The sequence below is a fragment of the Urocitellus parryii genome, chromosome 3, assembly GCF_045843805.1.
Source record: "Urocitellus parryii isolate mUroPar1 chromosome 3, mUroPar1.hap1, whole genome shotgun sequence".
Classification (NCBI taxonomy): domain Eukaryota; kingdom Metazoa; phylum Chordata; class Mammalia; order Rodentia; family Sciuridae; genus Urocitellus; species Urocitellus parryii.
Genome location: NC_135533.1, coordinates 196,245,923 through 196,273,079, shown reverse-complemented (window position 1 = coordinate 196,273,079; position 27,157 = coordinate 196,245,923). Strand labels below are relative to the sequence as shown.

At 39.8% G+C, this 27,157-nt stretch overlaps 1 protein-coding gene across 1 annotated transcript in view; it reads right to left on the bottom strand.

Annotated features, from left to right (window-relative positions):
- Entpd3 (ectonucleoside triphosphate diphosphohydrolase 3) overlaps positions 1-26,733 on the bottom strand; it is a 32,845-nt gene extending 6,112 nt beyond the window's left edge. Inside the window, exons 1-6 of the mRNA XM_026401598.2 lie at positions 26,694-26,733; positions 23,656-23,783; positions 16,797-16,914; positions 4,837-4,987; positions 2,945-3,104; positions 1,797-2,030 (exon numbers count right to left, since the gene is read on the bottom strand). Of these exons, the coding sequence (XP_026257383.1) occupies positions 1,797-2,030; positions 2,945-3,104; positions 4,837-4,987; positions 16,797-16,914; positions 23,656-23,783; positions 26,694-26,733 (831 nt within the window). The remainder of the gene's footprint in view (positions 1-1,796; positions 2,031-2,944; positions 3,105-4,836; positions 4,988-16,796; positions 16,915-23,655; positions 23,784-26,693) is intronic.
- Between the last annotated feature and the right edge of the window lie 424 nt (positions 26,734-27,157).

Below are 27,157 nucleotides of genomic sequence, written 5' to 3'. Positions count from 1 at the left end.
AGGCAGGATAGTGAGTTCAAAGCCAGCATCAGCAAAAGCCAGGTGCTAAGAAGCTCAGTAAATACTAGTTATCATTTATCTTTTGTTCTTGAATTATTTGTTATGGCATTAAGTTCCATCAGCCAATGTGACAATTTAGGCGCTCAAAAATCAACAGTCTTCACCATTCCTAGTGTTTGAGGACGCTGCCATGGTCAATCAATGGGTTTGAGAGAAAAGCTCCACTAGAAAACCACACCATAATTTGTTCTTAATGTAAATCCAATTGAAATTGAAAAAAAAAAAAACAGAGACTATAAAAAATATGAAAAAAACTGATAAAAACTAGAAGAGGTTGATGCATAATAAATGCATGTATAGAGATATCACAGTGAATCTCATTAATTTGTAGAATTAAAATGTGCTAATTACAAGTAAAAAAAATTGAAAAATAAACCCACAAACTACATTTAACAACAAAGGCACAGAAATGATGAAAACTATAAATTTTACTGAAGGCTGGGTACAGTGGCACACACCTGTAATCCCAGCTGATTACTGCAATTAGGAGCCTGAGGCAAGATCACAAGTTTGAGGCTAACCTTAGCAACATACCAAGATCCTGTCTCAAAATAAAATAAAGAAAAAAAGATGGGGCTGGGGTTGTGGCTCAGCAGTAGAGAGTTCGCCTAGGGTGTGGGAGGCCCTGGGTTCAATCCTCAGCACCACATAAAAATAAATAAATAAAAACAGAGGTATAAAAAAGACTTATAAAAAAAAGAAGAAAAAGAAAAAGAGGTTTGGGGAATTGCTCAGTGGTAGAGCATGCCTGGGTTCAATCCCCAATACCACATGAAAAATCTTATTGAAGGGTATAAACCAAGAACTAAATAAATGAAAAGATATTAATAATTCTGGATAGAAATTCTTAATATCATTAATAATTTTTACCAAACAAATATATCTTTTAAATTTATATATATATATATATATATATATATATATATATATATATATATATATATTAGTTGTAGGAGGACACAATACCTTTATTTTATTTTTATGTGGTGCTGAGGATGGAACCCAGTGCCTCACGATGCTAGGCAAGCACTTTATCACTGAGCCACAACCCCAGCCCAAACCGATATATTTTAAATATAATTTTACCAAATATAATTGCCAAAACAACTGCCATCATAATCTCAATGAATAATTTCTTTTTGTTAGTACTTAAAATGATTTTGAAGTTCAAAAGAAACAAACTGCACTGATGTTGGGTTAATATTAGTGGCAGCCTTCCAGCTGATATCCCAGGTAGCCTTCTGTTCCCCAGGGCTTCACCATAAAGATGGAATTTGGTTGCTCTACAGTCCCACCTATTAAAGGATATCCAGATGCCTAATATAGACCCATCTGAAAGAAGACTGTGCCTGCACAAGCTCTGCCTCCTCTCTTTCTAGCAAGTATTTCTCTTGTGATCACTAATATCATTTTGTCTGCACCCAGGGGAGTCTCAAAATTCTCAGGCTGCTGTAGCTATTGGCTTAAAGCAGTTTGTGTCCATAAAGGGATCCCAGGTCTTGAATCATTTATAAAGCATCTGGAACTCTGGATCTTCCCCGAACTTCTTACTCAAATTCACTGGAAAGTGGTCAAAAAACACAGTGAGAATTTAGACACAAAAGAGCCAATTAGAAAATGCTGTTATTTCCAATCACCTTCCAACTGAAGTGAGAAGGGCAGGCACTAGAAATCAGGGCACACTCCCCTGGGCTCAAACCCTCAAGGAAATACCTGCCATCCCCTAGCTCAGGTACCTGCAGGAGCATCGCCAGAAACCTCTTCTCAGCTTCATTCCGGCCGTAGCACTGGAAGCTGTGTGTGTACAGTGTGTATGTGTAGCCATACAGGGACACCTGCACGATGTCACTGATGTTCAGCCCCATCTTCTCTTCTGCCACGAAGGATATCTGGGTGGAGGCACCGCCCAAATCCAGGGCGCCTGTGGTTTCCACTCCATGTGGATGCACCCACATGTGCCACAAGTTCTTCTGCACAGTGGGAAAAGGAAGTGAGAAGAAAGGCCAAAGGCACCATCTCTTGCCCAGGGATCTCCGCCCAAGACCCAACTCCTCTTGCTAAGAAGGGAACATTCAGGACCACTTCTCTCCTTCTATTTCAGGGGTGGTGAATTCAAATGGTTCCAGGAGCTTGGCAGATAACACAGAGGAGTCATAAATGAGTGAAACAGATTAGGTGATTGGCGTGGGGACTGGTGGGGATTGTGACAAACACTATGTGAGTCCCCAAGCTGCGCTCTGTTGCCATGCAGGAAGGGGAGTCCATGGTGACCATTTCCTCCAGTGGCAGATGTGAGGATATCAATGTGTAGATTTTCATGTGAAATTTCCCAAATATTAACCACAGCAATCAATTAAAAAAGTTTAAAAATACATTCAAGCGGGGACAAAATGGGACTTGGATAGGATAGGATCTGAGTACCCTCATTCTGGATCCTCTGCATCATATATAACATTCCTTTGCACCCAAGGAGCAGGAAGTATAAGGACCGGACTGTAAAGAGGCCTGGGAACACAGAGTGAGGACTCCCTCTCTCTCTGGGGATTCAGGGAAGCAGACTGACTGAGGGTGCTGCAAATTCCAGATGGCCGTGGAGCCTTCAAAAAGTCCATGTGCAGTAGCAGGATTAAATTTAGATCCCTCTCCCCAATTTCTAACAAGCTAGTGAAGTGACAATATTCCCCCTCCTCCATGCATTTGGTCCTATTTATGATCCACGGTCGCTCCCACCCAGCTCTATGTAAATGCTTTTTTTGAGCAACTGTGTTTCCCTAGTGCACACACGGCAGGAATGCTCCATTGGCGGGTATTTCTGCTTAAACTATCTCCCTCAAGGGACAAGATAAACAGCAAGATTAAAAACCATGCATTTGTTTCCACACACCTCCAGGAAATTTCCCATTATATAGTTGGCTGTAATCCATCCATATACCCCTTCCTCTTGCCCAGAAATGATTTGAGCACCCCTAAAATCAAAAGGCTGGGACTTGAAGTAGCTTTGGATGCTTGCAAGGACTTCATTAGCTGCTGTTTCATTTTGCAACCTATGCGAGGCACAGAACACAAAAGGCTGAGTGCCTAGACGACACAGTCAAGTAGTCTCCCTCAGGTGATAAGGGAAACCCCCACAACCCCCGGCTGGCATTTTTCCAGATGTGTGCAATACACAGGCAATCTCTTTTGCAAGTTGAAGCCTGCCAAGGCAATTGAGAAGGCAGTGACCTCTTAAACTGGCCAAGCAGGAAAAGAGTTTTCCATAAAAGTACAATCTGTTTTCCCCAACCCCACCTGCTCCTGTTTCGTTCTCTAGCAATCAGCTAATCAAAAGAGCCATCTAGTCAGGCGTGGTGGGTCACACCTGTAATCCCAGAAATTTGGGAGGCTGAGGCAGGAAAATCTCAAATTTGAGGCCATCCTGGGCAATTTAGTGAGACTTTGTCTAAAAGTAAAAAAAATAAATAAATAAATTGGGGATGTAGCTCAGTGGTTGAGAATCCCTAGGTTCAATCCCCAGTACTACAGAGAGAGAAAGAGAGAGAGAGAGAGGCAGAGAGACAGAAACAGAGACAGAGAGAGAGAGAAACTAGGGAAGGCATGGGGGTTGTGTAATTAATCTCTTAGGAGGCAGGGGGGAAAGCGGATAAGGTTGAGTTTTCAGCTGTGCCTGCTTCACCCTTTGGGAGGGCTTCATTTTGAGGGGATTTGAGGGTCATTACAGCTGTCACTGGATTAAAACATCAGTATTTTGACCCACAGAGGAGAGGCAACATGGCATTATTATATCACCCATGACATTATAGCACCTATCTGCCGCCATTTTCCCTATAAAAGAAAGCTCACTTGGGAGATTATTTCCTCCTTCATCAGTGGTTTAAGAAAACCCGGGGGTACTGGCTTACTCTTGGCTCAGGAAGAAGAAAAACCAATGCTTCAAGCCACAAGCAAGAACAGGGGCACTTCATGGAGAAGACCCAATCCAACTGTGAGCATGCTGTGATTTCTCTTTATGATCATGTTAAAGCACTTCTGTCTGTTCCTATTTTCTTCATGCCCAAACATGCATAATTTTCCATGACTGGGATCATGGACAAAGTGCCTTTGGAGCTGAATGAGTCTTGTCTACTGGTGATCAAGATCAAGCCTCGCTTCCAACACTTGGAGCAGCCTCTGTTGTGAATGGATTTATGTTTGATGTTTCTTTTTAATGCAAGGTTAAGGAAATACTCTATCAAAGGTGGGGGGAGGGGAGAGAGGGGAAGGAGACATTCAAAAACCACGCGCCACTGGGGCTAAAATTCATAGCTGCAAATTTAGCATGAATTTATGGAATGAAATAGGATGTTTGTTTCATAACAAGTCCAAAGGGCTTTGACTGATGTGAGAAGCAGACATCCCATTGTTTGAAAGCTGATTTCAGGGACATTTTGTGCATGGGAAGAAGCTACATGGCTAGAGGTCCCACTTATCACACATCTTAGTGACTGTTCTCAGTGTCAAAACAATTCTATTTTCTAAAGCAGATGTCGGTCATCTTTCTTTTTCCAGAGTTCTCAGTAAAATCACAAAGGTAGAGGGAATCAATTTTAGAACAGTTTCTTTCTGCATTTTAAAATAAAGACTAAATGTTTCCCAATTGTGAAAGCCTAAATTTAAGGCAGAATATGGGCTTCTTTCTCTTGGGTTTGTTCCCAGAAACAGAGATACGTTCTTGGCAAGATTCAACACATTCTTGGCTATTTTGGTCATGGGAGCTCCTTGGCCCCACTCAGCCTTTACCTCAGCAAGCGCATCCCAGCCGTGGCTCCTAGGTAAATTCGGGTGGATCCGTGGAGGTGCTCTGGGACCTGCCCCTTGACTTTTAGCATGCAATCCTCAAAGGCTTTGGGAGCGTCTTGAGGATTATTCCCATAGCTGGAGATACCAGAACCTGAAAAGCAAAAAATCAGTGTTGGTCAGCATTCCCCAGAACCAACAGCAGGGACACAGCTTTTCAATTAAAACAACAATGTCAAAAAAAAAATCAGCTTTGGAAATTACTGGGTTCAAAATTACTGGTTTGAAAACTGGGAGATATGCTAAGTCATAAGTGGTCATGGTGATCGGTCCACTTTCAATCTCTGCAGGGAATAAACTAAAGGGTGAACAAAAAGTGAGCCTAGGCTTTCTTTCAAGAAAATGTTTTCATAATGTAAGTTTTAAATATAGATAAAAGAAGAGAGAATGGTGTAATGAAGCCATGCATCAAGCTCCCAATTTGAACAACCATTCTTTTTTAAGGGCCTCGAAAAGTTGCCGAGGTTGACTTTGAACCCAAGATCCTCCTGCCTCAGCTACCGGAGCTGCTGGGATTACAGGTGTGCTCCACCACGCCTGGCTTGAATAATGATTCTTATTGCATCTGTATTCTCTCCTATTATTTCCTCACAAAGCAAAGTACACATATCATTTCATTCCACTACCTTGGTATGTATCACTAAAATATAAGAATTCTTTTAAAGAAACATAGAGTTTCATTATTATACCTGTAAAACTTAGAAACCATTTAAAAATTTTGTTTCATTTTTTGATTGGCACATAAAATTTGTACATATTTATTAATTTTTTTCTTGTTATGAGGATTGAACCCCCTGAGCTACATCCCCTGCCCTTTTTTATTTTGAGGCAAGCTTTTGTTAAGTTGCCCAGGCTAGCCTCAAACTTGCCATCCTCTTGCCTCAGCCTCCTGAATCGCTGAGATTATAGGCATGCACCACTGTGCCTGGCAAAATTTGTGCATGTTTATGACTTACAATTTGATATCTGGATTTATATATATACATTGGGCAATGATTAAATCAGGGTAATTAGCATATATATCACCTTAAACTTTTATCAAATTTCTCTATGGTGAGTACATTCAAAAATCTTCTCTTCAACTATCTTGAGATATACAGAATGTTATTTTTAACTATATTACCATGTCATAGAATACCACAACTTCTCCTTCCTATTAACTAACACATTGAGCAATCTCTTCACAGCTGCCCTCACCTTTTCTCTCCCCAGCCTCTGCGAACTCTCAATTTCTATGACATTAACTTTTGAGAGTCTACATGGGAGTCAGATCATGCAGTGTTTGCCTGACTTATTTCACTCCGTCCATACTGTAGCAAATGAAAGGATTTCATTCTTTTTTAGAGCATAATGGTATTCCATTATGTATACAGAACACATTTTCGTTATTCATTATTCTAACAATGAACGTTTAAGGTTGATTCCACATCCTGGCTACTGTGAACAGTAGTTATGGTTCACATTGCCTCCATATTCCTTCTTCTCATACTGTCTTTCTCTTTTTTCCTTCCTCTATTCTCCCTCCTTCTCTCCATCTCTGTCTGCTTTTGTCTCTCTTATTTGCATGAATCAGGATCTTCATAAATTCCCTATGTTGCAATATTAAATCTCATTATTGGTTCAGTACTTCCTATCTATTTTACTTGTAATCATTAGAAGCTGTACTTGCTCTTTTTGTTCAGGATTGCTTTGGCTATTCTGGATCCTTTATTTTATCATATGAATTTCCATATTAATTTAGGATTATTTTTATTAGTTCTGTGAAGAATTGGTATTTGGATGAGAATTGCATCGAACCTGTAAATTGCTTTTGGTAATGTGGCCATTTTAACAATATTCATTCTGTCTATCCATAAACATGAAGGTCTTTTCCCTTTCTACCATCTTCTTCAATTTCTTTCTTCAGTGTCCTACAATTTTCATTGTAGAGGTCTTTCACATTCTTGGTCAGATTTATTCCTAGATATTTTGTTACTTTTTGAAGCCATTGTGAATGAAACTATTTTCCTGATGTTTTTCTCAGTGGATTCATTCCATTATACAGAAAAGCTATTGATTTTTATAAGTTGATTTTGTATCTGGCTACTTTACTAAATTTGTTTATTAGCTCTAGAAGTCTTCTGGTAGAACTGTTATTATAGGATATATCATTTTCAAACAGGAGTAATTTGACTTCTTCTTTCTTATTTGTTTCCCCTTTATTTCTTTCTCTTTCCTAAATTACTCTGGCTAAAATTTCAAGTACCTTATTGAATAGGAGTGGTGAGAGTGGACATCCTTGTCTTATTCCTGATTCTGGAGGAAATACTTTTAGTTTTCCCCATCTAGAATGATGTTGACTTTGCAATTGCTGGAGGCATTACAATACCTGATTACAAATTACACTACAGAGCAATAATAACGACAGATTGGTGCTTGTATATAGACAGATAATGTAGACTAATGGCACAGAATAGAAGACACAGAGAACAAACCCACACAGCTACAGTCATCTGAATTCCTGACAAAGGTGCCAAAAACATACAATAGAGAAAATCAGCCTTTTTGACAAGTGGTGCTGGAAAAATCAGATATCCATATGTAGAAGAATGAAACTAGATCCCTATCTCTCACCCTGTACAAAAGCAAACTCAAATGGATCAAAGATCTGACTATAAGACCAGGTCTTTGGTGTTAGAAGAAAAAACAAGGAAAACACTTCAAAACACACTGACTCAATAGGACCCCTATATCTCAGGAAATCAGGGAAAGAATCAACAAATGGATGGCATCAAATTAAAAAGCTTCTGCAGGTGATAGAAATCCCAGTGATTTGGAAGATGGAGGTAGAAAGAATCATAAGTTTGAGACCAGCCTGGGCAACTTAGCAAGATCCTGTCTCAAAATCAAAATAAAAAGGGCTGAGGACATAGCTGTAGTACAGTGCCCCTGAATTCAATCCTTGGTATAAATAAATAAATAAGCAAGCAAATAAATAAATAAATGCTTTTACATGGCATAACAAAAGAAACAGCAGAGTAAAGAGAGAACCTACCAGAATGGGGGGAAATATCAGGGGCTAGGATTGAGGCTCAGTGGCAGAGAGCTTGCCTAGCATGTTTGAGGCACTGGGTTTGATTTTCAGCAGTGCATATAAATAAATGGATAAAATAAGGGTCCATCAACAACTATATATAAAATTTAAAAAAAGAATGAGGGAAAATCTTTTCTAGCTGTTCTTTGGACAGAGTTTTAATATCCAGAGTATATAAGGAACTGAAACAACTCAAAATTTTTAAAAAAGCAAATAACCCAATCAATAAATGGGCAAATGAACTGAACTGACACTCATCAAAAGAAATACAGAGCTGGGGTTGTGGCTCAGTGGTAGAGCGCTTGCCTGGCATGTATAAGGCACCACATATAAATAAATAAAATAAAGGCCCATTGACAACTAAAAAGTATTTAAAAAAAGAGAAAGAAATACGAATGGTCAACAATTAGATGAAAAAAGGCTCACTTCTTTAGCCATCAGGGAAATGAAAACTAAAACTACACTGAAATTTCATCTCACTTCAGTTAGAATGGCAAAGCATCAAAATTACAAATAACAATAAATGCTGGGGAGGACGGCAGGTAAAAGAAACTCTTATACTTTGTTGGTGGGAATATAAATTAATACAGCCACTATGGAAATCAGTATGGAGGTTCCTCCAAAAACTAAAAATAGAACTACCACATGATCCAGCTCTATGACTCCTTGGTATTTATCCAGAAGAACTAATGTTAACATACTCTAGAAATACATGCATACCCATGTTTATTAAAGCACAATTCATAATAGCCCAAAATTATGGAATCAGCATAGGTGTCTGTCAACAGAATTAAGTCACTTGCAGGAAAATGGACAGAACTGGAGAACATAATTTTGACTGAACTAAATCAGACTCAGAGATAAAGTCTGAGCTTAAGTAAGTCCAAGTTTAAGAAAGGAAAAATGCATGTGTTCTCTTATATGTGGAAGCTAAAGGGGGGAAACAGGCAAAAACGGGACCTAATGAAAGTAGAAGGGCGATCGCTAGGATAGAGGAAGGGGGGTCAGGTGAAGGGAGGAAGGAAGAGTGAGGGAGGTTATTCTTATTGATGGCCTCATCTTTGGCTAGTGGGGTCCTCTTTAGTTTGGCCTCTGAGATCTTTTGACATGACAGATGACTTTGAGAGCTTCTTTGCTTTCTGATACATTGTACATTTCCTGCCCCAGATCTGGGATCAGCCGTTTCTCCAAGGATCCCTGGTTCCTCGAACCAAAAAATAGTATTTAGTATCCAAAATTTGAGAGTTATGGTTCACTGCAAACTGTGAACCACACCTAGAAAAAACCTACTCCCAACTCAAATTCAAAACTACAAAATTTTACTTAGTCTCTTTAATCTGACATTTTTAGCTTCTTTTTCCTGTGCTAAACATTAAGAAACTCCAACATAACTCATTTGCTTTATTTCATAATCCACACACCAACAGTCTCTGTATACCAGTGCCAGCACTCCCAACAACTGTAAGATTATTAAAACGAGTTTCTGATATTTTAAAAGTTCCTTTTGTTCTTAGAGATCCCACTAGGGATATACAGTCAAATGACTATGTTTAATCATTTAAAAATAGTCTTTCTGTATTGCTACACCAACAACTTGATAGAAACTTAGGCTAGTTCATTACATTTTGCTTTTGATTTGAAGAATTGATTTTTAAAATTTTTTGTTTTATCATTATTAAAATATTTACATAATTCTAAAACCAAACCTACAAAACTAGATTTAGCAAGAGGCATCTAGTTCCTTTTCTTATAAGTAGTTTCTTTTTGTAAGTTTATCTAATATGTATTTAACATAAGCAAATATATACATATTTTGTAAACTTTAGATGAATGGTAGCTTACTATACATATTTTTCTGTACTTGTCTTTTTTTTAAAAAAATTTTAATATTTATTTTTTATTTTTCGGTGGACACAACATCTTTATTTTATTTTTATGTGGTGCTGAGGATCGAACCCAGCGCCCCGCGCATGCCAGATGAGCGCGCTGCTGCTTGAGCCACATGCCCAGCCCCTGTACTTGTCTTTTTTGCATTTAACATTTCCTAGTGAGCCTTCCATACCGGCATGTAAATGTTCCTCATTCATTTTTTTTTTAAATTTTTTATTTAAATTCTCTCTCTCTCTTTTTTTTATTGGTTGTTCACAACATTACAAAGTGTTCCTCATTCCTTTAAGTAACTGCATTGGCTGCCATTGTGTGAATGTAACTTAGTTTGTTCTACCAGGCCAGGGTCTGAGTTTAAGTAAGTCCAAGTTTAAGAAAGAAAAAAATGCAGGATAGACAAGGAGAATGGAGAGAATACTGCCCTTTCAGAACTTTCCTTGGTCCTTTGGGAATTGTTAGACCCATTATTCTCTTCCAAAGGCCTTTCTCGATTGTTTCCACTATACAAATCATCTTATCTGGATATGAATTTATTTATTTACTTATTATTTGGTGAAAAAATTCAGAAATTTATTTTTACCCTCTAGTAGGTAGACATGAGTTTCACATATGCTAATTCCTATTGCTTATCTCTAAATATAATAATTATACTTATTCTTAAGCTTCACCCCTTTTAAAATGCTTTTTATTGGTGTATTTTAATTATACATAAGAGTTAAGAGTGGGGGACTCATGGTGACATATTCTTACATGCACATGACATAATTTGAATTCCCCCACTACTATCCCTCTCTTTCCCCTCTTCCCTCCCACTGGACCTCCTCCACTCTACTCCCTTCTATTTTCATGAGATGCCCCCCACCACATTTCTTTTCTTTTTTTTTTCTCTCTCTAGCTTCCACATACAAGGAGAAAAACATATGATCCTTGGCATTCTGAGTCTGGCTTGTTTCACTGAATGTAATGGTCTCAAGTTCCATCCATTTTCCTGCAAAGGCCATACTCTGCATGAATGACTAAAACTCCATTATGTATATGACATTTTCTTTATCCATTTATCTGTTGATGAGCACCTAGGCTGGTTTCTATAACTTGGTGATTGTACCATAAAACATTTTTTTTTTTTAAATCCTGAGAACTCTAATTACAAGTTTTACTTGGATGTCTCCATTAGGATGTACAGACAAAGATTTCATCCACAGTGCTAGATAAGCAAGGGCAGGCTTTTCCAGCCTTGGTCAAGGTCAGAACCTTCTGACCTTGGTGGCACTGGCCACCTACCATGGACAAATGACAGCAAAACAATTGTGGGTTGATGGGCACCAAGGCATGGTCTCAGAAGTTCAGCATGGAAGGAGCTGGTAAAGAGCTCTCATAACAATATTAATAAATAAATAAAGGCTGCATATATATGGATATATGTATAATTTTAATATATAAGATATACTTTAAAAGAAGACATTTTCTCCTTTCTGAAAGGTAGGATTATGGATGATTTTACTTCCATTTTATTTATCTGTATTTATTGATTTTCATGCAATGAAATGTGTTATTTTGTAATTAGAAAGTTACATTTAAAAAGACAACAAACGTGGGATCTGTTTCTCAATATTAACATATGAGTCAGGCAAATTCTTATGAGATTAGTTAGCAGTATTTTTAAAAATTCTCCTTCCAAAATGTCAGTAAATCTAACACAAACAACAAAACTATGCAGAATGGCATCAGTCAGTGCACATGTTACTTATTTTCTTTTCTAAGAAACTAGTAAAATGCGTCCCCATAGACTGATCACTCACTTTCAACAGTTAGTTGAATAATAGCCAATTTTATTTTCATCTACATTCTTCTTTTTTTTTTCCATTCTTACTAGACTTTAAAGAAAACTCTAGACATCACATCAATTACTCTGAAAACACTTGAGTATGTTTCTAGAGTTAAGGAATTTTTTGGTACTGGGGACTGAACCCAGAGGCACTTTATTACTGAGCTAGATCCCCAGCCACCTCCCCACCTTTTTTTTTTTTTTTTTTTTAGCTTTTAATGGACCTTTATTTCATTTATCTATATGTGGTGCTGAGAATGGAATCCAGTGCCTTACACATGCTAGGCAAGCACTCTACCACTGAGCCACAACCCCAGTCCCCAAGCCTTCTTTTATTTTATTTTGAAGCAGGGTCTTGCTAAGTTGCTGAGGCTGACTTCAAACTTGGATCGTCTTGCCTCCGTCTCCCTAGTTGCTGGATTACAGGCATGTGCTGCCGCTCCTGGCTGACATAAGGAATCTTAACCTAGTCATAATTCTTAAAAAGTAACCTCACTGCTGGGCACAGTAATCCCAGAGGCTCAGGAGGCTGAGGCAGGAGAACCACAAGTTCAAAGTTAGCCTCAGGAAATTAGTGAGACCTTGAGCAACTTAGTGAGAATCTCTCTCAAAGGAAAAAAATAAAAAAAGCAGGCAGAGCTACAGACAACAGCACAAGGATCACCAGCCTAGACAGTGCCCAATGAACTCAGTATCTGAGGACTGAGGACAGATACCCACCAGGGACCCCCAAAGGGCCTGGACACCTGGTAATCGGTGCTGGGTGAGCAAATATTCACCAACCTCTTCAGGCTGGCCAGGGCACGGGAGTCTTGGGAAGTTTGCAACTGAGAAACCAGAAACCTAAATTATCCTTGGAGAAGCCACATGCCCTAGAGAACATAACACTTGCCAAACTTCAGCTCTTTAATTTAAGCTTCAGTTTGTGACCTTCTGGTCCCCGGGAGTATATATATGGATCCCTGAGGCTACTGTGATCAAAGAAGACAAGATCCATTTCTGGATGTGCGGTGGGCCCCATAACCACGTCATGGTTGGCATTCAGGGTGGGCCAAGGACCCTTTCTCTAGGAAAGTCCTAACTTTCCCTACAGTTAGAGGACCATGAGGAATTTCTGCTGAATCCTCTCTCAGGTTTAAAGACAGAAATTCTGTGACTACAGGACAGAACAACTATACCCAAGAAGATCCACCAGGAGCTCTGGAGTATGGAACTCCATGAATAAACAGTGAGCACTTATTGAGTGCTTGCTGTATACCAGGCATTTGCTTTCTCCCTTATATATATTGTGCAGTTTCATCTTCCACTCATTCTATGGGAGTAGGTATTGCTCTCACTATTTTTTTTTCTCATCTCAGAAATGAGAAGGTCAAGGCTCAGAGAGATTCAGCAACATTCAAGAGCTCATACAGTAGGGACGAGAAGAAGTCTCCATCACGGTCCTTCACTATCCTCTCTTTTCTAAAGGAGCAACCTGATGCCCTCTCATGCTTGGAGGTGAAGAGATGGCTCAGAAGTAAGCTGAACTAAGTGAATACAGGATCACTGGCTGAGATCAGAGCAAGGAAACTGCTTGCCTGTGTTTGTGGAAAACATTATAAGCAACACTCAGAAAACATCCAAGAACCCCCCAAACGGGCCATGGAGATGCCCCTTCAAACAAAGACTTATTGTCCCACCTTTCAGCTCCTTCAGAGTTTGCCTCAGCTGCAGAGAGCTGTCTCACTCAAGATCTTGTTCTTCCCAGGGCTAAAAACACCCAGCGACAATGGTGATGGGTCCTGCAGCCCAGCCATTCCCAGCATTTCAACCCACTGCAGGACAACTGATCGGCTGGAGCTTTATCAGGCATTCACTGAAGTTTGACTTCTTTCATCTAATTCTTCTGCCCACTTCCTGCCACCAGAACACTCTCAGTTACTAGGATCTCCATAAAGTACCTTACAAACTCTCTCTTGACCTCTGCTTCTGGGAAACCTAACCTACAATACCTGTGCCCCAGGAGAGGTGAGCTCCTGGCCATCTTCCTGGGAGGGCAAACAATCACAGCTTACCTTGATTATTCAAATAAGATCCTTCATCTCCCTAAGGGAAAGACAAATCATCTCCAAGAAATTAAAGTATTTGGGCAGCTCACTGAAGGAAATGATGGAGGCTGCCTGGGGCTGGGAGGATAGGCCTGGTGTCTCTGACTTGTAGCCTTGAACTAAGGGTGTACTTGAGGCCCATTCAGGACTCACTAGCTGGGACACTCCAGGACAACTCAAAGATCATAATGCTTTAGAGGGAAAGAGAACGGCTTAAAAAAAAAAAAGACATGCACACACACATACTGACTGGGCTTGGTTGTGTGGACTGAAGACTTAATTGTTAAAGGAAAAATTGCAAAACTTTGATAGAACAATATCTTTCTGACCTTATGATAGGGAAGGAGTTCTCAAAATGTACAAAAGAACAAAGAATAGAGGAGAAGAGTGATCACTATTCTGACATAAAAATTGAGAACGTCTATTCATCAAGATAGGTGAAGAAACTAAAAAAGACAAACTACGGTCTATAAGAAGATACGAGCAACAATCTATAATAATATTCACAAAGCATTCATATTCAGAATGTCTTAAAAATTCTGATGAATAAGTAAGAAAAGTCAAGCAATTCAGTAGAAAAATAACCAAAGGACATGCACAGGCATTTCACAGAAAACAGAAAAGGCCATAAATACATGAAAAAATACATGACCTTATTAGCAACCATGGAAATACAAATGTCCATTAAAAGGGAAAAGTAAATAAGCCAAAGGCTATTAGTATCACCGTTCACAAACCTTAACATTGAGTTTCTACATTAACCCAATGTTAGTGAATAAAGCAAATTATAGGAAAATGTTTGATCATGTACATACACATTTTATTTCCCCCCCAAATCAGTAAAAACTAAAAATCTAAGACAAAACTATAAAGAAGAACAAGGAAGATTTCATATCTTAGCTATTGTGAATAGTGCTACAATAAACATGGGAGTGTAGATATCTCTTTGATATAATGATCTCATTTCCTTTGATTATATCCAGAAGTCAAATAACCAGATCATATGGATAGATCTATTTTTAGTTTTTTGAGGACCCTCCATACTGTGCTCCATGATGATTATACTGGTTCACATTCTCACCAACAGTGGAGAAGAATTTCCTTTTCTCTTATATCCTCATCAGTGGATGAATGGATAAAGAAAACAAGATTATATATATATATATATATATATATATATATATATATATATATATACACACACACACACACACACACACACACAATGGAGTATTACTTTGCCATAAAAGGAATGGAATTATATATCATTTGCAGCAAAATGGATGGAACTGGATGTCATTATGTAACATAAATACATCAGACACAGAAAGACAAATACCTCATGTTCTCTCTCAGATGGAGGAGCTAAAAGCGTAGATATGAATATAAAACAGTGATTACTCGAGGCTGAGAAGGATGGTGAAGAGAAGAAAGTGGGAGGCTGGATAATAGGTACAAAAACACAGAAACAGGAATGAATCCTAGTGTTCTGCAGCATAGTGGGATGATTGCAGTTCACAATGAACTGTTACATATTTTATGAATAACTAGATGAGAGAAGTTTGAATCACACTCCAAACATAAAACAATGACAAAGAGATGGAAACATTAATTAGCCTAATTTGATCAGGGCAAGTACTGAAATACAGGTATACATGTATTGAAAGATCACACTGTGCCCCAGAAATATGTACAATCATTATAAAAAAACTAAGAAATATTTAGAGAGATGGAAATGCCAATTACCCTGATTTGATTATTATACATTGTGTACATGTATCAAGTTATTACACTGTACCCCATAAATAGGTACAATTAAAATTAAGATAAAAAGAAGAAAGAGCCAGGCATGGTGGTGTGAGCCTGTAATTCTAGCAACCCAGGAGGCTGAGGCAGGAGGTCAGCCTCAGAAACTTTGCAAGGCCCTAAGCAACCAAGTGAGATTTTTGTCTCAAAATAAAAACAATAAAAAGGGCTGGGAATATAGTTCAGTTATGAAGGAGGAGGAGGAGGAGGGAGAGGAGGGAGGAGAAAGAAAGAAAGAATAATAAGTGAATAGTTAACATAAAATTCAGGACATGTTTTGTTGGGGAGGAGGCAGAGACTTAAATGGAAAGTAATTAAAGTTCTGACAATATTCCATTTCAGAGGATGGCAGCCTATGGGAGAAATCCATTTTGCTACCTCAGAGAACTGAGACGGTTTTTATTTATTTTTTTAAATTTTTCAATGGTTGGTGAGGAAATGAAAAGAAAACAAAGTTTGGTGACGTGTGAGAATTAGGGAATTATATGAAATTCAAAATCTCTTGTTCATCTATAAAGCTTTACTGGAATAGAGTCATCTCTGTTTATGAATCGTCTATGTCCCTCCAAACCCACTTCCTCCCATACCCAGATACCACCTCCCCCTGTTCGGAAAATTTCCTATGTATTTCTTATGTTTCAGCATGTCTTATGAGCACAAGTGCTGACGTCCCTTGTTCTGAATGATCTTCTCAGCAAACAGCATTGGAACAGAAAGGCAGTGTTTCCTTCCAGAACAAAGGGCAGGCAGGCTTTCCAGCCATTATAAATGGTACAGGTTCCTTAATCTCAGAGTTTCTGTTCTGTGATACAACCCACTATCTGGCTGTCTTTATGTTATCCAGTATAAACTGGGAGCTGGAGAACCACTGCAAGAAAATGCTGACACTCTGGCCAGTGCTATTACTGTAACAAACTATCTTTTGTTTCTGAGCCAGGAGTCTTGTGTCTTTTACCAGCAACTATAAAAGTACGGTGGGGTAAAGTCTCAGACTATTCACAGTCCTTGACAATTCCCCATGTTTATGGATGAAAGAAACCAAGGCCCAGAGAGGAAAACAGATAGGATTCAGGTGACCTCCCAAGATGAGCAGCAGCTTGAGCAGAGGAACTTGTATTTTTCCAATTCCCACTCCAGGGCTCACTTGCCTGACTCAAGGTCTCCAAAAGACTTAGTATTTAACCTTGATGCTCCTTGGGCCTCCTGGCCACACTTAAGTCCTTACCTTTCACACTACATTTGAAGGTTTGACTGACCACTCCAGTATTATTCTCCTTCTCTGCGGGCCACTGATACACGTAGACAGTGGTTCTAGAAGATCCGGCATCCAGCACAATTCCATACTGAATAAAAAGGGAAGTGAGAGTCAGAATAGCTTGGGCCTCATGGAGGATTCATTTCCCAGTGGGCCATTGAGAACCCTGAATACCTTAATTCACATTGCTTCATGTAGGTTGAGGCAACCTAATGATAATGATTGTCTCCAAGCCATCTTTGGCTCCTTGGACTGTGGAAAGGAGAAGAGGTAAGGTAGGAGAGGTTCTAAGGCATGGTTCTCAATGTTGGCCATGTTGCAAGTCCCCCAGAGAGACTTAAACACCAGTGAGCAGGTGGGTAGCAGGAAAAAGACAGAGTTTGGTATGAAGGCATGCTGAATCAGATTCTCAATTAATGCTGAATAAGATGCCCAACCTCTCTGAGTTCTCTCGTCTTTAAATGCTTTACTTTTAGAAATAAATAGAAGACCATTTGCCTAATGCTTAGTGGCTGCTCAATAAAACAGGCTCTTATCATATATAGAAAAGCCAGGCAAGTAAAATAAATAACAAAGCAAAAAACAAAAACAAAGAAAATATGCTCCTCAAATTTACAAATCTAATTTATTGGATTAACCCCTGTTACATTCCTTTTTTAATGGTCTTCTGTGCATATGGCTTTATATATACATATGTTTAGATTTTAGGTTTTAAAATCCAAATAGGATCATTCTCTAGTTTTTTGTTTTTGTTTTTGCAATGTTCTTAAACAGTATTTCATGAACATTTCTTCCTGCCAGGAAAAACAGACTAATATCAACATTTCAATATATTCATCACACCCTCTGTGAGATATGGAACAATTTACTTGACCAATTCCCCAATTCCCTGATTCTAGACAACTTTCTCCTATTACAAATGCTTGCTTCATGTGAACGGGGCCAAATTCTTTAAAAGTTGCTCCAGCTTCTGAATCACAGCTTCTCCATTGTATTGAACTAGGAAATCCTGTGTACATTGGTATTTGAGCTGGGGCAACCTCTTAATCTCATCTTCTCAGTCTGATGAATGTTGATAGGAATCCTGACATGACATCCCTTGTGGAGAACAAGAGTAGCATTGTTCATAATCGTCCCAGGTGGAGATTGAACGGTGAGATTAAAGTGCAGGTCAGAACTGAAGGTAGGAAGGGAACCAGACCTCAGTGTCTCAGCCTCCTCCTTTTCCTCCGTCCTGTTGCTCACCTAATCACTACCCTTCCCACAGCACCTGTCATGCCTGCTGCAGACCCCATAAAACAAGACGCCCCAAATATTTATTCCAACCATTTACATGGATGCATGTTTTCTCTGTGTAAGAAGCCAGAGCTTCTGGGCAAAGAGCAAAAAGAAGGAAGAGTGTATATTCTTGTTTTCATTCCAGCTGAGGCTCAGCTTGCAGAAGAGGTGGAGCAGCCAGAGACTGCTCAAATGGCTGTTCCTCCAGCACTTGCTGATATGCAGACAGGGCCAGCCTCAAGGCCCAACCCTATTTCTAACACGGATCTATCCCCCACTGATATTTCTAAAAATGGAAAAATTAGTCTTTAACCAGTCTTCAGAGCTAATTTGCCTAAATCAGTGGAAGTCATGTGGATCCACTGGAGGAGAGGAGATGGGAATGATTTTTTTTTTTTTCAGTTCAGCTAGTCAGGTGATTGAACGCTTGGATGGAAAGTAACAAGTAACCCTCTAATGTGGTGTCAGAAAAAGGTGTGGCTTGCACAAGGATCCAAAGACACACTCAGTGGGTTAACTGAAAGGAAAGTCTTCCGTTTCGCATCCCCTGGTCCAAACACTTAAAAAAAAAGACTGTGATTGTAAAAAGCAAAAGCAAAGTTCATGAGGTCAGCTCTGTTAGATGTGCTTATTGTCATTACTAAATGATAAAAATAATAATAGTAAGGATGGGGATATAACTTGGTTGGTAGAGTGCTTGCCTCACTTGCACAAGGCCCTGCATTCAAACTGCAACACCACCACCATCAATAATAATCATCATCATCATCATCATCATCAACAGTATTGAGCACTTACTATATATTAAGAACTTTGCGATCGGCTTTAGTAAGTGCTATTGCCTTTATAAGGCAGGTGTAATCATCTTCCTTATTTGACATAGGGGAACAGACCTGGGATCAATCTGTAGTCATGGTTTGCCTCCTTTACTGGGTTCCCAGGAATTCAAGGGGTGACTGTTCAGGCATAGGTGCTGAACTGTTATGGCACTGTAGTCCTCCTTTGTTTAGATAGAAAGTTTCTTAAAAGCATGCTCTTAGGTTAGGGTTATGCAGAACTGGTTGGATGAGAGGTGGACCAAGGGCTTTCTAGAAAGGAAGAAACCAATTATCCAATTTGTTCTTCAAGATGTAGATCAAAATGGGCCCCAGGGCATCAGAAATCCAGGCTGCTGAGCAAGGCTCGATAAGGGTTAAAAGGGACCCATTTCTTCACAGCCTGGTCCAGTGGCTGTCATTGGGGAATACTGGTGGTACATGGGAGTGTGACCTACAACAGTCTGTAATCTTGTGCCCAGTGTGGAGAATTCACATGAACTGAGCAGGTCACATGGGAAAAGTCCCTAAACCTTAAGAATGTGTAGGACCCATCTTCAACAGTGACATCATGTGGCTGCAAGAGGCAACAGGCACTGGGGTATTCGTCATTGGATCAAGAAGCCCCAAGATTCTTAGACAGCTGTGATTGGGGGTGGGGAGGCCGAAGCCTCAAGAGGAAGCTATTGGACTTAATGATAACCAAGCAGGTGGGGGCCTGACTAAAAATAACAGCGATGGCATCATGTTTACTCTTCAATCTTGTGGAGCAGGTCAGACCAGTAACCCAGACTGAGGACAGTTCTGACCCTTGATGGAGTTTCAATTGCTCTGCCCTTAAATTCTCATCAAGCAAGGTCAGGCAAGTCAAGGCTGGATTTAACAGCCAGATAACATGCCCCATCATGAGGGTCCTTCAAAGGCTGTGGGGGAGCTGCCCTTCATAGCAACTGTCAGTTGCACAGAAAGGCAAAATAGGGCTCATGGCATGAAAACACAAATGTGACAATTAAAAAGCCCCATATTCATTTAATATCACCTTCACAGTACTTTTCCCACCCCCCAGCCCCAGCAAACATTGCAAAACTCAAGGAGACCAAAGTCTCCATCCCCTGAGAAAACCTGCATATGGAACATGATCGGCCAAGGCTGCCGTTCTGCTTCTGGTTCAACTGCCCAGAACATCTGTTTTTTTTCCCCACATTTAATCCACCCACTTAAGCAGAATGCACCTTATGAGCTGATCTTCCCATATTATACAACTTCTTGTCTCCTGTAATGGGAGCCAAGGCCTGAGAGCAAGATTCTGAAGACATTTAAAATTCTCTCTTAACTGTCAATTAGTTGGTGGAGGGTATGTCCAGTCCTTTCAAACCCTTGCTTAAGGCCACTGTTTCTGTTCTCTTCTTCTATATCGGCTCTGCTATTTTTCAGCCTTTGTCCTTTCTCTTTCTCTGTTTTCTCATCTGAAAGCTGGGGATAATAATCTTATTATTTACATCGACCTGGTGTTGACGTTTTCCTGCCCACATCCTCTCAGATCTTGCTCATCACACACCTTCCCAGAAGACTTTCTCTAGTGGCCTGAGCCTACTTGAGCACATAGTATGGCAGAAATACTAGAGCAACGTCCCTAGGAGCAGCTTGTCATCCAATGATTGATGAAGTTGGTGTATAATTAGGCCCTGTTTCGGAAAACCAGGAGTGAGGCGCTTGCCTTGACGTCCCAACATATGGGACAACTCTGAGGTGAATGATGCCTGGGCTCCCTGAGATATTGCTAGGACTGAGCCTCAGTTGACCACAGTGCTGACCTACTAGATCACTGGGCCCTATAGACTGCCATACATCTGCCTCACTTCTCTGTTCCCTTCCCCATGTGTCCTGGGATCATCCCCAGATGATCTTTTTGCACTTGCATCTTGACTAGGGGAACCCAGCCTTGGAGAGTAGCATGAATCGTGTGTGGCCCTCTCCTCTAATGGAGCCCTCAACAATGCCTGGAATTTATAGTCACGTGCTGCTTAATTTCAGGGATTTCCCCTGAGAAGTGCATTGTTTGGCAATTTTATCACAGTGGGGACATCATGCAGTGTACTTAGCAGACCTAGATGGATAGCCTACTACACACCTAGGCTATGTGGTGTAGCCTATTGATTCTAGGCTTCAAGCCTGTATAGCAGGTCACCATACTGAATACCACAAGCCCTTGCAACACAACAGTAAGCATTTGCACATCCTAAGCATAGAAAAGATACAGAAAATGGGCTGGGGTTGTGGCTTAGCGGTAGCATGCTTGCCTAGCACACTGGAGGCACTGAGTTCAATCCTCAGCACCACATAAAAATAAATAAATAAAATAAAGGCATTGTGTCCAACTATAACTAAAAAAAAAAAAGTAAAAAAAAAGGGAAAGATACAGAAAAAATATGGGATCAAAGATAAAAAATAGTTCACCTGTATAGAGCACTTACCTCAAATGGAGCTTGCTCTGGGTAAGTCAGAGAGTAGGGAGTGAATGCCAAGGCTTAGGACTTTATCACGACTTTAGGCTTCATTAACATTGGACACTACATTCAACTTACAAAAAAGTTTTCTTTAAAGTTTCTTTAAAATTTTCAATAATAAATTAATCTAAGATGAGTGTAAAATTTTTTACTTTATGAACTTTAAAAATTTTAAAGCATTTTTACTCTTCTTAAATAATATTTTAAAGCACCAACACATTGTACATCTGAATAAAAATAGTCTCTTCTATCCTCCTTCTACAAGCTTTTTTTCCCCTTCTTTTGTTCTCCTATTTTACTTTTTAAGTGTTTTTGTTAAAGAAACCAAGACACAACACACACATTAGCCTAGGCCTACACACGATCAGGATCATCAATATCAACGTCCCCCACCTCCATGTCTTGTCCCACTGGAAGGTCTTCCAGGACAACACACATGAAGCTATCATCTCCTACAGTAACAATACCTCCTTCTATAATCCCCTTTGAAAGGCTTGACTAAAGCTATTTTATACAGTTAACTTTTTTTTTAATAATAAGAGTACACTCTAAGAATAAAAAATATAGTACAGAAAACTCATAAACAGTAACATAGGCATTTACTATCATTACTTAATATCACACACTGTGCAAAATCATATAGGCTATGCTTTTATATGACTGGCAGCGCAGTGGGCTTGTCGACCCCAGCATCACTACAAACATGACTAATGAACTGTGCTGTGACATTACAATGGTCACAATGTTACTAAGTGATAGGAATTTTTCATCTATGGGAATCTCATGGGACCAGCATGGTCTGTTTTAACCAAAACTTCGTATGGTACATGACTGTACTTTTCATTACTCAATTTACTTCTCAATTTTTCCACATCCCTGAATGATGAACAGAGGACTTATATCCCAGAACAAGTAAAAGCCATCAGCTGGTAACTCCTTTAAACAACCAATCCTTAACATTTATAGGATCAGAGTCAACATTTTATAAATGGAGGTGTCTGCCCTGCCCCTTCTCCCTCAAACCTGTCCTCTTCCCACCGGTGGCAAATTCATACAGTAAAGAAACTCTTGCACCTGTGTGTGGACAGTTCCAACCCACTGTCTTTGCTCTGTCTATATCCCCTGCCAACACCAGTCTCTTAGTCACCTCTTGGACTACCCTCAGGAGGAGAGGGAAACCCAGAGTGCAGCTACAGCTGGTTCTTCTGAATTGTAGGGCCCAGAGTAGGGGCTCCAGTTATTGGAGTGTCATAGTAGTCCTAGCCTTCCTTTCCCTCCCCAAATTCATTAAACCTTCCTGCATTTGGACCCTTCTTCTCCACCCTCCCTCCTGTTCAGAGGAGGATGTGTGCTGCTCCCATCAAAGGTCCATCCCTCCTCCTGGGGTCTTCATTCAGAACTCAGGATCAGGGGAATGTGGGAGATATGTGAAGAGGCCTTGGGAACAGAAGGGTCCAGGTTTCAGTTCCAATCCTGCCATTCACTGGCCACACCTAGGTTTCCTCATTTGCAAAATGGGAAGGGGTGTTGTTGTCTACTTCTATAGTTATAACAAGGGCTAAATGAGATAAATAAGGAGGAAATACTCACCAAACCGGAGCAGTAGGATAAGAAGTATAAAGAGTAAATATTACTCTTAGTTGCAGTCTCAATTTTATATATTTTCTAGGAGAAGGCAAAGCCTGGAGCTTGGGAAAACAACTTCTGAAGGCCTTAGCTAATGTGTTGGGAGCAACAAGATAATCTGTTTCCTCTCATGGTTGGGCACTTGAATAGGTTTATTTTTCTTCCTTTTTTTACTCGTGTTATTCACGAGGGATGAGATCTTAAGTAAAACATCCCATCAAAGAACCCACTGCCATGATCCTAAGGAGATTTTAGTCTAATTCTTTTGAAGTGTAGCTTCAGAATGTTAGATCAAACCTGATCATGGCGCTCTGGGCAAAATTAGCTTCTTTAAAAAAATTTCTATTTCAAATACAGCCTTTGAACGGTCTTGGCTAAAAACTGTATCTTTGGTTCCTACAGTCATAGCAAAACAACAAAGTCCTGGGAGTAGGTATCACCCCCCAAATCTGTAGCCTCAACTATCACAAGCCCAGAAGGTCTGGACCTTCTCCATGGGCCTTAACACCATTTTCTTCTGGTTACAGTTGGGAACTCATGGTTTTAGGGTGATTGATGTCATAGCCCATTTCTTTCTTTCAATGCCAATTCTTTTGCTCTTACCTTTAGTCCTGGAGGGAGGATCTCTGGGTGGCGGATCTGGATGAGTGTGATAGCCACGAGCACCACAATGCTCACAAGCAGGACCACCAAGGTGACGATGACTGGAGTTCGGGAGAGAGCCTTGAGGCCTACAATGGGAAGACCAAGAAGACACATGAGTGAGAAGTAGGAACCAGGTCTTTGTAGAATCCACAGACTGGGCCCATCATCATGTGCATGTCACTTCCTCTGTCTTTATAGAGACCCATGATTTTAAGATGGAGTAGCAACTTGGCTTCAATACCCATTTATTCTTCCCTTCCAAATTGCAGACTAAAACAGTGTTTGCAGGGAGTGTGTGCACAGTCAAGTTTTCTATTATTTCTCAAAATGTATTATGCATGTTACTGGTCACCCCTGAGACATTTGAGATAACATTTATTATTATTATTATTTTTAATATTTGATTTTATTTTGAGGTAACATTTTTAAAAACAGATTTAAAACACATGGATTTTCTATTAAAGCAGATGAGATGATATTTTATTTTAAAATACTCTCAGGTAAAAGAAGTTAGTACTGTATGGAAATTTGTAAATAAAAACTATTTCATTTATGTGAAGTTCAAGAGCAAGAGGGTGACAGGAATCAAAACAATGATTGCCTGAAGGCATTCACTGGGAAGTAGCATGTGGGCACTTTCCAAAGGTGATGGAAATGCTTTCAATATTAAAAAGACTATAGGGGTACACTGGTGTGTGCATTTGTCAAAACTCATCAAGCCTTTCAAAGTCCTCTGGGGAAACTTGAAAATCAAAGTAAAACATCTTCTTAGGTACAATTTCCCTTTAAAAAAAGATTCTTATAAATCATCCTCCCTCTCCTATAACATACTCTCAGAAGGCAAGAATACCCAATTCAGAGGTAAAATTTAGGATTTATCCATTTCACTGCATATAAATTATACCAATTTTTTAAAAAAAGGTAAAAAAGTCAAATAAAATGATTGACTAAGTAAAAATCTTGATTAAATTATTAAAGCATAAATATTAAATGGCTGAAATATAATAAACACTAGCAGAACAGAAAGATCACTGGATTCAGAGAATCCTAATATGTCTATTACCAATTGTCTATTTAAATGTAAATTAGTTAAAATAAAATATTTATTTTGTCAATCTCCCTAGTCACATCTCGAGTATTCAATAACCACATGTGACCTTGTGACCCCCATATTGGCCAGAGAAGATCCAGAGCAGTTCTATCACTGAAGAAAGTTTTCTTGAAAGGCAGAGGGGTAAATCCTGCCTTATTCCAGAACATTTATTCTTAGGACCATCATAACCTATGCTTTACTGTTTCTTTGTTTCTAGGAGACATCTTTCGTGGAAATAAACAAGGGCCTGTATGTGTCGTCATAATAGAATTAGATACAGCTCCAATATCCAATTGCATCACAACACTCACTACTTGGGGAGGGCAGTATGCAGCAGGTCTCAATGGCTCAGAATAGCCCTGTTTCCCCTATACTCTAGAGGCAGTCACAGACATTTCCTGATGTTAAAGGTAGTCACTCCTGCATCTTAAGTCTCCTACCTTGCCATTGGGAGTGTAAACCAGAGGGGGGCAATTTGTCAGTATTGACCAAATTGCAAATGAGCATACCATCTGACTCAAAATCTCACTTTTGGGAATCTATCCCACATAACTAGCTCCACGTGTATAAAATGACTTTGCGTAAAGCTTCTCACTGCAGAATCATTTGTAATAGCAACTGGAGGGAAGCCAACTTCTGTGGGCTGACCTTCAGAGCATCAGAAGGGGTTCTAGATCACTCCTCTGTCGTTCCAGAGAAAGTACAGGACCCAGCCAGTAACCAGTTAATCCAGAGACGAACATCTGCATCAGATTTCAACAATTTCACATTGGAGTCAGTAATAGAGGTTTAAGGGATTTCTTTTCCCCCCAACAAGATATGGTATAGATTTAATCTGCCAAGTTTAACTTGTACTTTGGAAGGCATGTAACAGATCAGTCTGTGTGTGGGATGTTAAAGTATGTGCGTTAACATTTCAAAGTGTTTTGGGGAAAACCTGGAAATCAAAATAGACCAGCTCCTTAAGTACAAATTTCCCTTTACAAAAAGGAAAAAAAACAATACATATAAATGGGTCTTTATCTCCTAAAATCATATTCACTTGGAAGACAGGAATACCCAGTTGAAGACATGACTAAAGAATGTCTTTCAAAGGGGGAGGGGGATGAGATATGTAAGCAGTCTCCTGACCACAGCCACGGGGCTGGCCTCCTAAATCCTCTGTGCTTCAGCAGTTTTCAAGTAAAAAGCTATGATTACTTTAAGCAAACCCTTGCCCCAGCAGAAAAGCTTGTTACAACGCAAAATGGACTAGGCTAGGTCTCACTCATTTAAGAAATGCAGCCTAGAGCTGTGCTGTCATTAGGGTTGGACAAACACTTTAATTGCAAGTTGTCTACCTGACCATGGGGAGGCCAGAGCTTTCTGAGCTTCTACATGAGCAATTCTATAAAAGTGCTGCAGAGGCAGGCAAGGCAACTTGGAAGTGTGTATTGGGGAGAGAAAACATTCTGTACTTGTGCCTGAGGTATCAACCCCAATACTGACCCACAGTGGGGTGGAGGGTATTGTAGGCACCGTGCCAGCGACAACATTTGGATGGAAATACCGGAAAGATTTGAGTACATTACAATTCATCACAAAATTAACAATATTCTCAAGCACAATATTTACACACAGCTGGGTCAGGGAAACCACAAAGGCCAAATTAATGGATTATACAAACCGGAAAAACCATTTAAGCGAAACATGCATGTTAGTCCTTGTTTTGTGCGGCTTTGATGAAAAGCATTACTTTTCTTTACCTGAGAAACGCCAATGGCAAAACCTGGGTGAGCAACCAAATTTCAAACCCATGAGGTTAAACAGTCAGTGGCAGGGGACTTGAAGGGAAAACGGAGCTGAAGCTGGGGCACTCCCGATTTGACAAAACCATGCTTGCTGCCTACTGAGGGACACGAACCTGCTTGCTCACACGGTTGGCGGGTCACGACAGAAAACATCTTTTCTTCCCAGCTGCAGGTGAGAGAACACAGGATGACAACACGTGTATGGACCCAGCTCCAGGAGTTCAAAAAACGTGCACCCATTGAAACACAAACCCACTTAATTTCCTCCAAATCAAGACGTCATCCAGGACCATGAGCTTAAACCCAGAACTTTCAAGATAGACCCAAAGCTGGAACTTAATTCTAGCGTTCCCCGCCCCATGCAAGGCAAAGAAGGATGGCTCTGCAGAAACTTTAAACTGCAAACAATTTTTGAAAATTAAAAGTCCTTTTTTCCCCCCTGCAGATTGTTCCACCTGTACACACCACCCAGGCAGAACAAACCTTCTTCCTATTATGAACATTCATGAGGCTGCGGCAAGGCTTTGCTTTCAAGCACAACAGCAAGGCAGGTTTATGTTTGTGCGTGTCCGTGGCC